At 52.0% G+C, this 17,465-nt stretch overlaps 1 protein-coding gene across 4 annotated transcripts; it reads right to left on the bottom strand.

Moving 5' to 3' along the window:
* Positions 1–2,703: 2,703 nt before the first annotated feature.
* ABCG4 (ATP binding cassette subfamily G member 4) lies at positions 2,704–16,868 on the bottom strand. Of its 4 annotated transcripts, none has more exons than XM_081062161.1 (16): positions 16,759–16,868; positions 14,746–15,001; positions 10,318–10,435; positions 10,072–10,204; positions 9,889–9,939; positions 9,550–9,695; positions 8,268–8,391; positions 8,045–8,159; positions 7,707–7,849; positions 6,751–6,849; positions 6,347–6,515; positions 6,150–6,250; positions 4,887–5,045; positions 4,614–4,732; positions 4,261–4,461; positions 2,704–4,099 (listed from the first exon to the last, which is right to left on the bottom strand). In XM_081062161.1, exons 2-16 carry the CDS (start codon positions 14,987–14,989, stop codon positions 4,012–4,014), a joined length of 2,010 nt encoding a protein of 669 aa, XP_080918287.1. In that variant the 5' UTR covers positions 14,990–15,001; positions 16,759–16,868; the 3' UTR covers positions 2,704–4,011. The 4 variants fall into 4 exon arrangements, with proteins under 4 accessions (XP_080918287.1, XP_080918286.1, XP_080918288.1 ...); XM_081062160.1 differs by lacking the exon at positions 16,759–16,868 and adding an exon at positions 15,607–15,946; XM_081062162.1 differs by lacking the exon at positions 16,759–16,868 and adding an exon at positions 15,303–15,323.
* Positions 16,869–17,465: the final 597 nt, after the last annotated feature.

Genomic DNA, 17,465 nt, shown 5'->3' with positions numbered 1-17,465 from the left:
TCTCCCCCTCACCCCCCACCCCAGCAGGTATGATAGTCATGTAAGCTTTATTAATAACATATAATTTGACTAGCCTCTTGCAGACTGAAGTACTGTGAGTCATGCTGTGGGCATGTGATCTGTCCTTTGTCCTCAGGATCGGGTGCCAGGTGCTATAGAGTCATCACATGGAGAACTGTCTTGGTCACTCTGTCCTCCAACACCTTGCACCCTGATACAGAGATGGTTCTGTTGGAAAAGATGATCTGCGTCCAGGAAGGTCAGCACTCAGGCCAAGTAGGCCCATTTCAAAACCTGCTTGGATGGGCGGGGGCATTTATACCCCACTCTGCAGGTTGCTGGGACTGGTGGGAGAAATCACAGGTGCTTCACAGTGCCAAGAGAACCATACCTTGGGAGCTTGCTCAAGTCACTTATCCAAGCTTTGGTTCTTCTCTGTAAAAGGAAATGACAATACTCATCCTGCAGCCTCATGGGGTTGCTATAAGAATCAAAAGAGCTCTCTTCGAAAATGTGTGAGCCACTCTACAAATGTTCTCTGTGCCTGAATGGCCCTTGCTAGTTTCAGATTGGATGGTCATCTCCTTAGGTCCCAAGGGAACTTACAAATGTGTGAATTTATAAATTTTTAGTCTTTCAGGATCGTGTTGGCATTTTAAAAGGGAAAGAGTAAAGATGAAGAATCTTATGAAAGACCATCTAATGGTGAGATTTTGTGCCACCATTAGGAGCCACATGCTGGTATCCCTGCAGGCAGAAGGTGGCACCCAGAATGCCCCCTAAAACTAGCTAGAATTCCAGGAGCTGGACTTCTTTCTACTTTTCACTCCTATCCCCAACCACCCTTAGAAACAAAGTTAGTCCATCTCCAGACAAGCACCCAATCAGTCATAGATTGGACCCTAATCTAGTCCAGGGTACTTAGCTCTGCATGTGGCACAACTGGAGTGTTCCAGGCAGCTGGCAAGGTTGATGCCAGTCCCTTCCTGCAGTCCCCAAGTTTCAGGATCAGAAGGGAAAAGGGTGAGACAGTGTGCTGCTTCTTGCATCATCCTGCCACAAGCCCTCAAGGACTTCTGGATGATTGCCTACTCTAAACTTCAGGCCACCAGACCCATCTGTAGTCCTGGTGGCCAATGGCTCGGCCCTGGTAAGCGTGGCCCTGGTAGGAAAGAAGAGAGGAAGAGAAGGGGAAAGCTAGGGTGAGCTAAGGAGGCCCCTGCCACTCTCATCCTAGGACTTAGGTTGCAGGGTTTTTCCTACTTCTCATTGCCCTTCATGACTAACCCCACACCCTACACCCCTGCCCCATAGACACAACCTGTTGCCACGCAGCAGCCTAACCTTTTGTTTCCTTGTACCTGCCCCCAAAGAAAGGAAAGTCTGTGAGACGGATCCTTTCAGGGACTTTGCTTCACCTTTGTGTTTGCACCTTATGTCTCCCCGTTTGGCCCCAAAAAGATGGTTGGTCAGCCAATGACGAGTAAGATTCCCCATGGTGGGGGACAACTCAAGCCAGGCGCAGTCGAATGGGGACCAACAGGAGAACCCACAGGTTCATAGAGGTGGGCACAGCCCCCCACCTTCCCTGGGCTAAGAAAAGCCTCAGCTTCTATGGCTGCATTCCTTCCCAAAACCTGCAAGGGAAGTGATTCAATGAGGTGCTCTCCATCTATTCATATGCATATAGGTTTTGTCCCTTGGGGAAGTTGAGACTTAAGGCCCAGCTGCCTGCAGGCAAGGGTGATTGGCTTGAATCAGTTTCCTATTATGGTGTATGGAATTCACAGATCTTGAGATTGGCAAGCTTTATCTCCTTTGCTTCACCACCTAACTAATAAAAGCAGATGTGAGGCCTGATTAGGCGCCACAGCCCAGACCATGAGGCTGCTGGTCCCTTGACCTCCGCACTTAAACTCTATTCATGGCTACTGTCTTTTCTTAACCCTGCGCGGCCCTCCTTGCTCCCCACAACCCTCGTCGTGCTGGACACGATACAACCAGGGCTTAATGAATTCTGAGGAGAAAGTCATGTAACACTCAGGTAAGAACACACCCAGGAACAGACACAGGGCACACACACACACACACACACACACAGCTTGCAGATCCACTGGGAATGGTGTCAGTGGCTAATGTCAAGAATGAAGAGTCTGGGGCGGTCAGTTAGCTCAGTTGGTTAGAGTGCGGTGCTCTTAACAACAAGGTTGCCGGTTGGACCCCACATGGGCCACTGTGAGCTGCACCCTCCACAACTAGATTGAAACAGCTACTTGACTTGGAGCTGATGGGTCCTGGAAAAACACACTTAAAATAAATAAAAGTTTTTAAAAAAAGAATGAAGAGTCTGGAGGCAGACTTCAGCTTGGTTTCAGCTTGGCTTCACCTCCATTAGCTAAGGATGCTTGGACAAGTGACTCAACCCAAGTCTCAGTTCTCTCATCTGCAAAATGGGTTATCATGAGAGACAATGCCGGGGTGGCATGACACTCCCCTTAGTTAATAAACATGAAGCATTTATAAGATGTAAAGCATGATACATAATTGCATAAGATACAGGCGCACTAGCTTGTCATATTCGTAGGACTTACCTTCCCCTTCCACAGGCTCCCTAAAGCTCACAGACTTCTTGCCAAGTGCATTGAAGAGCCCCTCACAGCCCATGGGACCAGGTGCCAGACCCACATACATTTACACACTGCATACTGTATAAATATAGGTTTTATTAATAATGAGTGAAATCCCACAAATACAACTGGCATTCTGTGTGATGGGAAGAATCTGTGTCAGGGAGAGGAAAGGTATAGAGGTATGTGCCCAGGAATAAGGTGGAAAAGAGCCCTGGGGGAAGGAGAAATCAGAAGTTGAATGAACGTGTACCCACCAGGAAAGCCAGACATGCCCCAGGTGTGTCTGTCACCATGGTGCCCGGGGCGTGCCCAGGGGCCATCTTGGCTGATGGGAAGGGGATAGAGAGACATAGGCAGGAGTTTAAATGAGTAGCAAGTGGCTGAGGAAGGGGTGGAGGAGTGAGAATGCCAGCTTAACACACAAAAGAAGGGCCATGGGGTGGCAGTGGCCAAGGCCAACTTATGCCCATGCTTGTGCTTGTGTTAGGTCCTGAACTCTAGGGAGCTAGTACCCTGTGCCACCCCTGGTTTGGGAGAGAGGAAGAACTGCGGGGTAGACACCTGCAGATCTGGAAGATGCCCTGGGTAGTACCAGCCTCATCCTTACAGTCAAAGCGGGGACCCCCAGGAGGAGGTTAGCACTGCCCCCCCACACAGCACCCACCACCATCACTCTTCCATCACTGAGCTATAGGGGACAGTGAGAGTGTGTAGGGCTGAGATTGCCTGTTCTCGTGTATGTGCCTATAACCCTAGAGAGGGGAGGGAGCACTGCAGGACCGGACCATGCGGCAGGAGCAGCGAGAAAGGAGGCTTGGTTCTTCTCTCACTCACCCCCGAGAATAAAGTGCATTCTCTAATTCCAGTGGCAGGTGGGAAAGAAACACCGACATTATTGCAGAGGTGCACTAGGCCCTACCCCCACCAAAGGTGATGGGGAGGGAGAGGGGGCATCCCACAGCCCTGGGCCTCTCCAATCCCCAGAATTGGAAGGGATGACCCAGACAGAAAACCCAGCTTCTGTCCCAGTAGATTGGCTAAATCAGACAGGGTGTGGGGGTGGGGAGAAGGTGAGGAGGAGGGAGAGACTTCCAGAGTCCTCCCCTACTCCATTGCAATGTCCAAATGGGACTTTCAGGGGACCCCACCAGGGCCCAGCCCTGAAACCCCAACCTTGTAATAGCCCAATTTACAAACACTTGTGTGGTGGGAACTCCCAGACGGGGCCACTTTGGTCAGTTGTAAGTGGGGGCCTGGAGAGCCTGGGGCTCCTAGGCAGATAATGGAGGAGGTTGGCAGAGGGCAGGAAGGAGGGTGGTAACCTCCTAGTGGTCTTTGCATGCAGATGTTGGAGAGAGAAGGGAGAAAGCTACAAACCACATCAACTTGGGAAGACTCCTGGGCACAGCACGGAGGACTGGAGCCCCCACTCCCAGGGCCACGGCTGGGAGCGCAGTCTGACAGTCAGCCTGTGAAGGAGCCAAGAGAGGGGAGGACGGCTGTACCAGCAACCAGTGCCCAAGTCGACAAGGTTAAAACAGTCCCAAAGGGCTGGGGCTGGGAGATTCCTGCTGTGGGGGCTGGGGCACAGGCCAGGGTGAAGCTCTATCTCTCTGATTTGACCCGGTACCGGAGCACAAGGTATGCCAACAGCCGCAGGGCCAGGAAAAAGATGCCCAAGACCAAGAAGTCCATGTAGAGCTTGGCACCCTCCACATCCAGTGCTCGGAGGATACTGTCTGGCTCCCGGAAAGGGCAGCGCTCCTCTGAGCAGGTCAGTTGTCCTCTTTCCATGCCGTAGATGGTTAGAATCACACCCTCAAAGCCATACCTAGGCAAGCAGGAGCATCAGAACAGGATACAGAGCAGAGGGTCACTGCTCCCTGGGTAAACTGCTAGAACCCAGATGCAACGCTCTCATCCCTGGGGCATGGCCTGCTGCAGGGAGGAGCAGGGGCAGATGGCCAGGGCAGCTGCACTGACCTGACGTAGGAGAGGTAGGAGCTCCATTGCAGGTAAGTGGGGATGGTCTTGAAACTGACAAAGAAACCGGAGAACAAGAGGACAGGGATGGCGGTAACTGGGCCCACAAATGTGGCCACCTGGAGGGGAAGGGAAGGGGTCCGGGCCATCACAGAGGTGACCAGGACAGACCCAGGACTGGGGCAGCCCCAGGGTTTCCCACAGGTCTCTTCCGCTCCTTATGTCAGCCCTGCGTCCTCCCCTCTCAGAGGCCCCACCTGCCAGCCTTCCCACCTGTAGGGAGTTGGAGGCCGCTCCGATCAGCAGCCCCAAAGACTGCGCCACCAAGGCCGTGGCAGTGGCCAGCGCGGAGAAGAGCAGGAAGCGGCTGGTCTCAGCTGGCTGGCCTGTCATCCAGTACACGATGCTGCAGTACACGACGGGGCACACCACCTGGGGGGTGTCACAGGGCTGGGCAGTGCGCCACGAGCCCGGCACATAACAACAAAGACCCCATGCATCTGGGCGGGAGCCTCTAGAACAGCTATTGCTGGAGTGCCCGTGCCTAGTCCTGCCTCCACATTCTTGTTCACGCTGTCCCCCGCCCAGGTTCACATGTCCCCTTCCTCCCTGGCCATAGGAACCTCATCCATCTTCCAGTCTCACCTCTCCATAGGCCCACTCTGACCACCACAAGCATGGTGAGTTCTCCATCCTCTGAGCTCCTAAAGCCCTTCCCATATGCACCAGCTTACTCCTTGTATTGTTAATTAATTAACTCCATATATGAGTTTTGTTCCCCTATGAGCTATCAACTCCTGGAGGGCAGGGACCAAGCCCACGACATTCATGCAGGTTGTTCCCTGCACAAGGGTACCCAAGCAAGCGGCAGCCAGAGCTGAGATCCAGCTGTGCTCTTCTCACTAAGTCATGCACCCTGGCACAGGGCGACGTCCACCCTGAGCAAGGAGCACCTTTTCTAATTTGCACAAGGGGCCCTAGTGCTTGGAACAGGGTGGTAGTGGCAATAAGAACAACCCAAAACAGCTAACATTTATTGGGCACTTTAGTATGTGTCAAGCACCATTCTAAGCACTTTAAACGTATTAACTCATTGAAGTTCTCACAAACATTCCCAAGGTAGATACTATCGTTGTTCCATTTTATAGATGAGCAAAGAGACATCAGATGAGTTGCCCAACATCTTGCAGCTAACAAGTAAGTAGCACTAAGATTCCAGAGCCTGCACTATTCTCTACTGTTGCAAATAAGATTTACAGAGTCATTTGTAGGGTTATTCTTTTCATCATTTTCTCTTTGTCCAATCAGTTGTTCCCACTAGAACATAAGGTCAAGACTATATCTGTTTTGTTCACTGCTGTGTCCCTAGTGCTTGGTACATAGCCTGGTGCATGGTAGGTACGCACCACCTATTTGCTAAGTGACTAGAAAGAAAGGAAAGAGTGACTGGTGACAAGGCTGAGGGAGGCAAGCAAGAAAGGATAGAAGGCGCAAGACAGGAGGGAGGCAGTAGGCAGCTGTAAGGAAGAGGCTCACCTGGAAGGGCACATCAGCCATGGTCTTGGCCAGGTAATACGCTTTGAGGCTGTACCAGTAGTTGAGATGCTCCCTCATAAAGACAGCCATCTCTAAAGGGACTGAGGACACAGGCAAATTAGGCATACCTGGCTGACACCCTGGCTCCTACCCCATGCCCCAGCACCCCGGTCCCTGCCCGGGGAAGCTCAGCTCACAGGTGAGCACAGTTGGCATAAGGGCAGCGAACATGAGGAACAGCATGGAGAAGAAGAGGCAGCCGGTGTTGTTGAAGACCTTGCTGGCATCGTCGCCGATGTGCAGATAGAGGAGACCAATGAGCACACCAATCACCACGTGGGACACAAATCGCAGGTGGGTTAGGACCTGTGTGATGAGGTCATCACGCAGAGAGGGGACCGGTCACAGAAAAGGGATAGACAGACACACTGGGGCAGGGACCTGGAGCTGCCCTCACAGGCACATAGACCCATAGGTGCCCTGGGAGGGAGGGTGGTGGGCTCCTGGGGGAGGGACCCCATCCCCATTCCTATTGCTGAGATCCTATGCCTCAAAAGGCTGGGTCTATGCCAGCTCTCTCTTCCCCAACTTGATGCCTCACCGTGTCCCTGAGGATGGACAAGAAGGTCCTTTTGAAGAGGATGCAGAACTGTGTGAGGGTACTGGTGGCAAAGGTGTGGCTTTCAATGGGATCCACTTCCTGCGGAGAGGAAATTGGATCAGGTGAGCCTGCACACAGACCCACACACTGCGCACACATCCCAGTGAATGGGAAAACCCCTGAGCCCCTCCCCAGGGCTGGGGTCCTCCAGGTCTACTGAAGGAGAAGTCTCCACCATTGTGTTGTGTACCTGGAAGCTGGCCTTAAGGGTATGAATCAGAGCGAGATTCAGAGAGACACATAATGAGGGGTTAAAACTTGGGAAGGAGGAGACAGAAAGGGAGTCAAGGATATGTACGGGGGCTACTAGTAGATAAGTCACTTCTCTTCTTCTCTTTAATTCATCAAAAAACATTTATCCTAAGGGTATGATACCTTTATGCCACCAATTTCATAATAGGATTATTTAACAATGATAACAAAATAATGCTTCTGATTTTTAAGGGTTATAGTGTCTCATTTAAGGAAGAAAACTGGCACTGAACAAATGCCGGCTACAACAAGCTCCAGTGCGAAGAGTTTTACCTGATGACCTTAGTCATCCCAATAACCCTGTGAGGTAAGTATCATCACCTCCAGGTCGGAGATGACAGTATGCCATACTGGCCATGAGGCCAGAGACAGCATCGGTCTTGCTTACCAGGTGGCACTGTGCTGGCATTGAGGACAGTACACTACAGATACTCAGTAAGAATTTGCCGAAGGAATAAATGAACGAGAAAGCAGAAGCTAAAAGAGGTTAAGTAAGGTGCCCAAAGTCACTCAGCTGTTAATAGTAGGTCTATCCCAAGTCCTAGATTGTGATGACTCTGGGGGACAGCCTCTTTGGCAGGGCAATTGTCATGGTCCCCTTTCCCCTCCCCATTTTATACTCTGCCTTCTTCAGCCCTACTCACCGGAGGGCAAGGGGGGCAGGGGGCGGCAACCTCATTCTTCTCAGGGCTGCTCTTCTTCTCAACCATGGCACACAGCCCATTCTGCACAGCCCTGAACAGCATGGGGTTCAGGTCTCCATACTCGCCAGAGGCCACCTCAATGACTAGGGGACACAGAGGGAAGTGCTCAGCTAAGATCTATCCTTGATTCCCAACGGCAAGCCATCCCCATCTTGGTTGTGTGGGGAAAGCAGGTGACAGTGAGATGTCTGCCCCTAGGAGTCCTGAGTGCATGACCCACGCCACCAAGTTTGACCCTGTCATCACATGCCAGCCCGTGCCAACAGGGTCTCACTCACTGAAGTCAGCCGGGTTGTGGTAGGTGGGGCAGTGCAAGCCCAGCCCCTTCAGATAGGGGATCAGGTTGGTGGCCACGCCCTTGAAGACGCACTGGCCCTGGCTCAGGATGTAGAGCTGAGGTGGAAAGAGAAGCCCGAAGAAGACCAGTGGGCCGGGCAGGCCCCGCCCGCACCCTGCTGACCCCCTTCCCTCTCCCCGTCGTTGAGGACCAGAGACACTCACTTTGTCAAACATCTCAAAGAGCTTGGCGCTGGGCTGGTGGATGGTGCAGATGATGGTACGGCCCCCCTGGGCCAGGGACTTCATGAGGGATACCACTTGGAAACAGGAGGCGCTGTCCAGACCACTGTCCAAAGAAAGGCCACCAGGGGGTGGGGTGAGGTGGGCAGAGCCAAGAGATGGGAACATTTGGGGCGGGGCAGCTACCATGAAGAAGATGGAGCTGGCAGGAAGGGGTCGCACAGGCCACCCCTATGTCCTGTACACACTGTAGGATTCAGGCAGTTGGAGGTACCAAGAAGCCCACAACACTGTTCGGTTTAACAAGCATACAGTGAGCACCTGTTGAATGCCAGGCATTGAGATTACAATGATGGATGAATAAGACATAGATTCTGGTTGAGAGAGAGAGATAAGTGCACAGATCATTTGACACAATGTGGAACTTGCTGTAGAAACATGGGGTGAGCGAGAAGGGGAGGATTCAGCTCTGCTGTACAAGGGTGTTGCAGGGTAGCCAAAGAAGGCTCCTGAGTGAGTCTGAAGAAGAAAGAGCTAAGCCAGGTGAATGTGGAAGGGCAGGCATGGTGGTGAAGGGCATTCCAGGCAGAAGACACAGCATGTGCAAGGCTTAGAGGCACGAAACACATGGCTTGCCTAAGAGATTATAAGCAACTCAATGTTATTAGAGCATAAAATACAAGAGAGCATGAAGTAAGACGTGAGGCCAGAGAAGTAGCTTCAGAGCTGGACTCTGTAAGTCCTCTGACTTTATTCTGAGGGCCAGTGGGCATCATTGAATGTTTTTAAGCAGGGAGTGAGTATATTAGACTTGTCTTTTAGAAAGTTCACTCTGGCTGCAGCTTGGAGGAGAGCTTTGCTGGGAGAGACTCGAAAGGAGGAAATAGGAGTCTACTGCAGAAATGCACACAGGAGTTGGTCATGCCCTGAACTTAAGCACTGGCACTAGGGATGGGGGTGAGGCGAATCTGAGAGATGGCAAAGGAGGTAGAACCGGCAGGACTTGGTGACTGATTGATTAGCTGTTGGGAAGAGAAGAAGAGGAAGGAGGCGTCAGTCAAAGAGGACATCAGGATTTCTGCCTAGGCGAAGGATGGGGCTGCGACAGAAACAGGATTGGTAGGGATGGAGCTGAGGAGTAAGCCCTTATCTTGGCCCCAGGAGGCTGCAAACACAGACTCCAGCAGTGGAGCAGATGGAGCTTCCAGCTCTGGCTCAGGGCTGAGGAGAGGGGGCATTGTGGTGGGAGGGGGGGGGGAACTACCTGGTAGGCTCATCGAAGAACATGACAGGCGGGTTGTTGACCAGCTCCAGGGCGATGGCCAGTCGCTTCCTCTGCCCTCCGGAAAGCAGGGCTGTCCTCGTGTGGGAGCAGGACATCAGGCCCAGTGCTGTCAGGATCTCCGTCACCTGGTCCAGCCCAGCCCCCACCCCAAATCAGCTTCAGAATCTGCTTCCCTGGGCACCACCCCAATTTAGATGAGCCTCTCCCTAAGGCCAGTGTTCCCGTGTCGGCCACCACTCTCCCACCCCCCAACTTGGGATCCCAGAACTCAGTAGCGCCAAAGGATGGCTGTCCCATGCCCTCCCCTTCCTCACTCACCAGCTCCTTCTTCACCTCTTGCTTCTCACTCAGCTTCAGGTTAGCAGAGACCTGATGCCAAGAGAACAGGTGGGTCAGATATGTGTGGAGGGGGGCACTGACTCGACCCCTTAGCCAGTGAGAAGGATGGCGACTGCAGAGAGCAGGGGCACCTGAGAGAAAGGGATGACAACCCAGCCTCACCATCATGGCCTCCCACACTGTGAGGTGTGGTAGCAGCATATCATCCTGCATGATGTAACAGGACATCTTGCGGAAAGTCCTCAGTTCCCGAGGCCTCCCATTGACCAGGATCTGCCCCTTCATTCCAGATTCCCTGCAGAAATGTCAGTTGGGGATGGGGGTCAAGGCTTCAGAACACCTTCTGTTCTCCCCAAACGATCCTTCTTCTTGCATCCTGATCCCATTTCACTCCAGCCTTGTTCTCACCTGTATCCTGCCAAGATGTTCATGAATGTGGACTTGCCAGCCCCTGAGGGGCCCATGATGCCAATCAGCTCCCGGCGGCAGAATTTACCTGATAGGCACTTGAGGAGGGTCTTATAACCTGCAGTGAGGGAGGAAGAAACTTTTGATAAGGGCTAAGTGAACAGAGGCATACCGAATTCTAGGAGCAGCCGTGACTATCAATGAGATAGGCCGTCCCTACTCAGTGTGAATCGGTCAGGATGCTGGAGCAGCCCTCAGAGCCCCAGCAATAACCCACACCCTCTCATCCTGTCCTCCTAGAAATGACCACAACTGATGTCAAAGTACCAGAAGTGACAATAGTTTTCTGCAGGCTGGGAAAACCCCTACATCTCATAGATGGGCATGCTGGTGGGGTCAAGGTTATAAAAAACCCTGCTCCTCTTCTATAAACACAGCAGTTATTCTCTTACCTCCTCCAGGAAGACTTTCCCAATGATCCAGCCTGGGCTGGCCGACTGTCCTCTGTGTTCCCATAGCACTTCTCTTATGCCAGCATGTTTGTTACTTGCTGTACCTGTCCCTTCCCCCTCCCTTAGTCTCTTGGCCAGTGAGCTCCTTGGGGGCAGGATCTGCATCTTAGTCATCTTTGTAACCCCAGCAGACTGTCTAGCATGTACTAGATGCTCAGTAAGTGTTTGTTCTATGAATGTGTGTTCTCGGAGCATTGGCCTCATTCTGAAAAAGTCTTCTTTGTGTTCTCTCTGCCCACCAGTCTCGACTCTGCAGCCTCTAACATGGTCCAGTAAAATCTCGCCTTTCATTCAACCATTGGGAGGCAGCATATGCACCTATTTGGAGTCAGATGGATCTAGGTTCAACGTCTGGCTCCACACTTACCAGCTGTGTGACCTCAGGCAAGTGCTTAACCTCTCTGAGCTCCAGGTCCCTTATCTGTAAAATGAGGATGATAGTACCTATCTCATAGGGTTGTTATAAAGATTCAATGAGATAATATATGTAAAGCATATGACAGTGCTTGGCACATAAAGTGCATTTAAAAAAGTGACATTGTATTTTTAATTCTATTTGACAAATGCTCATATGAGATCTACTGAATTTCAAGCTCTGTACCAGACACGGGACAGAAAAAAAATGAAGAAGACACAGTTCCTACACTCAGAAAGGTCATAGTCTAGGTAAAAAATATGGAAAACATCAATGGATCTGACAAAAGATAAAATAAGGGTTATAACAAAAGTACAAATAATACGCAATGAGGATGCAGACAATGGAACTGATAAGGGTGAGAGACAAGGGGAAAATCAGGAATGGCTTCATGGAAGAGGTGACATTCGTGCTAAGTCGTAGAGGATGAATTGCATTCCAAAATGGGAAGGGAAGGCAGAGGCTCTCCAGGTTTTGGCAGGAAAAGCTCTACAATATAAGAGCATATATGTAGTACAATCCAGGGAGCAGAGGGCAGAGACAACATGGGTCACCTGGTGAGATAAGGGGGTGGAGAGGTAAGATGAAGCCAATGAGGCCGGCCATGCGTCACATGCTTGTAGATTTGCCTCAGTGAGGCCGAAACACCAATCCCTTACCAGGTTCTTTTCTCACCCTCTCTGACCCCCACAGAGCCCAGTTCCCTCTCCACTCTACCTCCTTAGCAGAGACAGTGAAGGGATGTGATCTTTCACCCTCCCTCCACAGCATCCAGCTGTCCTTCTGGGGACATCCTTTCAGAAGAGGGATCATTGCTGTCCGCTGCCTGGGTGGTATTTTACAGTTTATAAAGCTCATTACCTCAGTTGCTGCAGTAGCAACATGGATAAGGCAACTGGCGCCCACAGACATACAGTGACTCACCCAAGGTCACACAGCAAGTTCCTTACTTGGAGAGGGAAAATCATGGTTTCCAGCCCCCTGCCTCAGTCATCATTATCATAAATCAGAAAGATGTGTGCTTGTGTACTTCAGCATATGCCTTTCAGAGCCACTCACAGGAAGTGATTTCTTTCTCAGGAGAAGAAACTGGCAATGATAAACCTTCCCCTCATTTAATCACAGCCAAGCACTACATTGAATATTGACGCTTAATACAAACATCATCTTACACTTGCCTTTCACAAAGCATTGTCAGTGATAACATCTCAGCTGAACTTTGAAGCAAGCCTGTGTAGTGGGTACTCTTACAGATGAGGAAAGTGAGGCCAAGAGAGCGTAAGCAGCTGCCCAAGGTCACACAGCTTATAAGTGGCTAGGAGACCATGTCTTTGGATTACTGCTGTACCATAACTGCTCAGCATAGAAGGGGCCTGCCAGGCCTTGGGGCAAGGGAGACAACAGAGTTCTAGTCCCCCCTCAGTCAGTAACTCTCTTTGCAATTTTAAATCACTTCATCTTCCAGGGCCTCCGTTTCCTTATCAAGAAAATAAAGATAGTAATATCTCCTACCAAGGATATAATAGGGTTATTGTGAACCTTAAGTGAGATAATTAATAATTAATAGGAAAGTGTTTTGAAAAACAAGAAATATCATATATAATTAGGGGAGACTGGTGAGAAATCCTTACCTGGAAAAGGCAGAAATCTCCCTCTCTCCATATCCCTTGCCCTTTTCCCGCTCTGCCTACCTGTAATTGCTTTTTTGCCCTACAGAGAAGGAAAGAGGGATTCAAGTGAAAAAGGAAGTCAGAGAGAGGAGGATAAAGGGCAGAGAATGGAGCTGGTGAGGTCAAAAGGAGGGAATGACCAGGTCAAGGGTGCCAAGCTGGCCCATCTAGCCATGTTTTGTTTTGTTTTTTTGTCTTAATTGTTCCTTAAAACTGTGAGAAAATGAGAGGACTAAGGAAATAACAGTTACCTCCTCATTTTGCCCAGAGCCAGTCTCAGGGCTGAGAGAGGGTGCTTAGGGATAGGGCACTGAGCAGGAAGCCCAGGTACCTCAGTTTCCATTGGCTCAGGCCCTGTGACCTTTTGGTCACTCACTGGAGTGCAGGTGGGGAATGCAGAGACAGGGGAATGCTCAGCCCTGCTCTGAAGCACCCCAGATCTACTTCTTAGACCTCAGAAAACAATGTCCCAGCTCCACCCCTGACCCATCATGCCCCGTCTCTGGGGGCGGGGGTTGGGGGGTGGGGAACAGCTTCTCTATTCCTAGCTCAAGCTGCCCAGGGCATGAGATACAGAGGATGGTCAGGGTTCAAAGGAACTCAGAGCCCCAGACCTTACCCATGTATCCTGATGAGGGGAAAGAGGAGGAGATGCGTATGCTGTACCAGGGAAGCTAAGAAAGAGAAAAGAACTATGAACAAAAGAGGGGGCTATATGGTAAATCTGACAAACTCAGTGACCAAAAATAACCTCACAGGTTGATCTGATCATAATTTCCTAACTGGCCTGGTCTTGATGGGTAGTCAGACCCCAGGCCTATAACGGCTTTAGTAAAAGGTCAATCTTTGCCTTAAATGGGCCCTGTCCATTGTTCTTGTGCATCTAGGTTAACACACCTTTGAAATGTTAATCTTTTCCAGACCCCCCAAAGGTTTAACCTCCTTAGGAGCACATGCACCAAACGTCCTCACTGTTATCTTGTTGCCATCTCTATTTACTATAAATGTTATATTCCAGAGATTTCCTTCTTTGCTTTCGTCCACCTCCCTAATCTACCACCAATCACATACTCTTTTGACTCTAATTGTATAAGAAGAACTGTCAAACTGCCATTCTCCACCACATTTTCTCAATCTGTTGTGATCTTGTTTTGGGGCGTGTCCTCAGTTTGGCTCAAATAAATTCTAAAGAACTCTTATAAAAATTTTCTATAGGTTTGGATGTTCTCATGTTGACAGAACAATGACAGAGAGCTGTAACACCAGGCCTCTGGTCCCAGAACTACCACTTATTAGCTGTGTGACATGGATCGCTACTCAACTTCCATGGGCCTCAGTTTCCTTTTTAATAACATGGGTTGTCCTCTACTCTGCCAAACCTTTACCCTCCCTGCTTCAGAGGACTTAGGCAAGAATGAAGTAAGATACAGGAATGAGAACATCTTTAAACATTAGCAGTGTTCTATAGGTACAAGGATATTGCTAAACACTGCCACCACACTTTTTCATGCCAGTACTCAAAGGCAGGAATTCTACCTAAAAATGAAGAAGAAAAACTCCTCAAGGATCGGATGTCATAATGTAGATTTAGAAGACGAAAGCTTGAATAACCAATTGACCCTAGTGTCTCAAAGTTCTCACAGGTGTGGAGAGAATGCAGCCCGTCACTTCATCTGTGTGCACAGTGAGGGGCTGAGATTTTACTATTCCCACAGAGCCCACTGGAGCAGGACTTGCAGAACAGGGGACACCCAAGCCTCATGCTCCGGAAAAGGCAACTCACTGGGAGACGGGGTGGCCACAGCTCCCCCCGCCCCAGGCTGCTCCCTACCGCGTTTGCGCCAGCAGGGCCCCTCCCGCACGGAATAGGAGAGCTCCACGAACTCAATGTCCACCGCTGAGCGCTTGGGTAGGTGGGAGAAGCGCTGGGCTTCCGTGATGTGGTTCTCCACCTTCTTCAGGTGCGTGGTCAGCACAGAGGGCTCCGCCACGTCCTCCAGCGCCACGGCCACGGCCATGGCCACAGCCCCGGGTCCTAGTCCACAGCCCACGGTCTCCAGTGCCTTCTCCGCCATCACGCCGCTGGCCTGTAGGAAGAGGGCCTGCTCATTTCGGGACTGACCCCGAGCCCAGGCAAAAAAGCTCCCTTGTTTTCTAATAGTACCCCTGCCCCACTCCCCCGCTCCTTCTCAGGGCAGGTAGGCTACTGGGAGCGTCCCACTTCCCACCGCGGAGCATCTGCGCTCTCCCCGCCCCCTACCCCCGGCTCAGCAACACTCAGTCGGGACCTCCAGGTCCCGGGCAGCCCCGGCCCCCGTCCGGCCCCAACCCGGCCCCTCCAAGCCCTCACCCGCTCCCTCCTGCCAGCGGCAGCTCTAATCTCCTTACCCCGCAGGCCAGCAGCTCACTGGGGGTGGGGGGAGGTGAAGGAAGCGGGGGCTGCCCGCTAGGAGGTCAGGGTAGCAGGGTGAGCTCTGGGTGGACCAGGGGAAGGCGGAGGAAGAGGAGGCTCTGGTCGTCTCCCCATCGTTGGGTGCGATGCCCTGGAGGCTCCTGTCACCCGCGCCCCTGGGCCCGCGAGCCCTGGGCGCTCCCCAAAGACCCGCGCACCACCGGGATTCAAACCCGCCAGGGCCAACTAAGACCCTCGTGGCGGGCTTACGCCCCTCCCATCTCCTGCATGCCTAGTCACCTTGACGTGCCCCGGACTGATGTGGGGCCTAGATGCTTAGCGCTGTCACGAGCTGGGGATGGAGACTCCGGGCCCTTCTTACTTGTCCCCAGCTGCGGCACCAGCGTCCCGGCTCGCGGTCCCGGCCACCCGAGGTGGGGCGGGGCCGGGGCGCAGCGGGAGGCAGCGGAGGACCCGGGCTTCAGGTCAGAGGACAGATGGCAGGTGGGGAGGGGCGGTTGGGGCGCGCCCGGACTCGCCTGGGCTGCGCACACTGGGTCCCTGAGCCTGGTACTCGGCGCCTTGTCCTCCTGAGCCAGCAGGGCGACTGCGCTCTCCCCCAAGCTACCGATCGCCCGTACCACTGTTCTTAAAGGGCCCGCGCCCGCCGGCAGCCCGCGGGGCACGAGGGTGGCGAGGAGGAGAGCCGCGGGTGCGAAGCGGGGGCCGGAAAGGGCGCGGTTGTGGACCCAGGACTGGGAGTTGGCAGCGAAGGGCCGGTTTGGAGGCAGGGAGGGAAGGAGAGCTGAAGTCACTCAGTAGGGACAGGTCCCTGGATTACAAACTAGACAATGGTGGTGGCTGGGTGGGTGGGTGGGGATTGGGACGCAGATTCCATCACTCTCAAAGGATTGTGAAGCTGTCTGCCAGTCTGCACCCCGCCTCCAATCAGTTTCCCTCAGTTCTGGCCCTTGAGCTCAGGCTTATCCCAGGGAATCCCCAAACTACATAAAAAGGCTTTGAAAGCAAGTGTCTTGGACATCCTGCCCCCTCCCCCCCAGGCCAAGGAAAGTTAAGAAGAGACAAGGGTGGCTGCGTTGATAGAGCTTGCAGGCAGCTCCAAGGTTAAAATGGTACCCAGAGCTCAGCCTGCTCCAGCTGTAGAAATCGTTATTCTCCCAGGTAAACTCATGCCTTTAGGACAGGCACATGCCTGATGCTGGAGGCACAGAGTTCCCAGGGCATGCACAGGGCTCAGAGACACTGCCTGTGGCATCTTCTCATCACACATGCATTCTCTCCCTCACCCTGCAAGCCTTCAAATGTGAGTCCCCAGAGCACTCTTGGGGCTTTCCCCTGCTCTGCTAATTTCTCAGACAATCCCTCTTGGCCCCTGTGTGCCCCAGCCCCACTCTTCAAGGGTAAGTAGGTTAGTCAGCTGAGATACGTGACCTGAGCTTTGAAGTTCCTCCTGTCACATGGCAGAGTCCGAGAGAAGGGAGGCTGCTGGCCCTGCTGGTGCTGCCACCACTGAAGCTTCTCCTCACTGCAGTAGGTGAGAGGTTACTAGCAGTCAAACCTCTCCCACCCTGGAGACCGGCAATGCCTACAGGACATCTCCAGGTTCCTCCCCATAACTGTGAGGTTTAGCTGGGTTTGGGAGCCAGCCCGCCCTACCTTCTCCCCACCCCATGTCCCACATCACCCCCATTCCCTTCTCCAGATGGACCCTTGATTCTCCAGGTTAACCTCTGTAGGGGTTCAGAATGAGTCACTCCAAGATATGCCTGTCATATTGTTCTGAGTTAAAGACAACCAAGATCCTGTGGGCTCAAGAGAACACCACCGCCTCCCCCCCCAATTAACTATGTAGTGGTATTCTATCCAGAGACAACCTTTCTTACCTACTTATAGGGCAAGGCAAACTTGTAATTACTAAACATCTGCCCTTCTTATCATTCTGCAATGAACCTTTGAAGCTCCCAAGGCACCTTACCTCATCCCTAGTTCAGAATGACATATATACCATACTTTCCCTTTCTGTCTTTGAATCTCTCATGTGTGTAGGATCTCTGACTCTCTCATGAATGAGGGGTTCCCATACATATGTATGTAATTAACTGGTAATTTTCTCTTGCTAAACTGTCTCACGTCTATTT

Source organism: Rhinolophus hipposideros, assembly GCF_964194185.1.
Source record: "Rhinolophus hipposideros genome assembly, chromosome: 10".
NCBI classification, from domain to species: domain Eukaryota; kingdom Metazoa; phylum Chordata; class Mammalia; order Chiroptera; family Rhinolophidae; genus Rhinolophus; species Rhinolophus hipposideros.
Note: the sequence above shows the minus strand (reverse complement) of the source record. Positions and strands in the feature narration are given on the sequence as shown.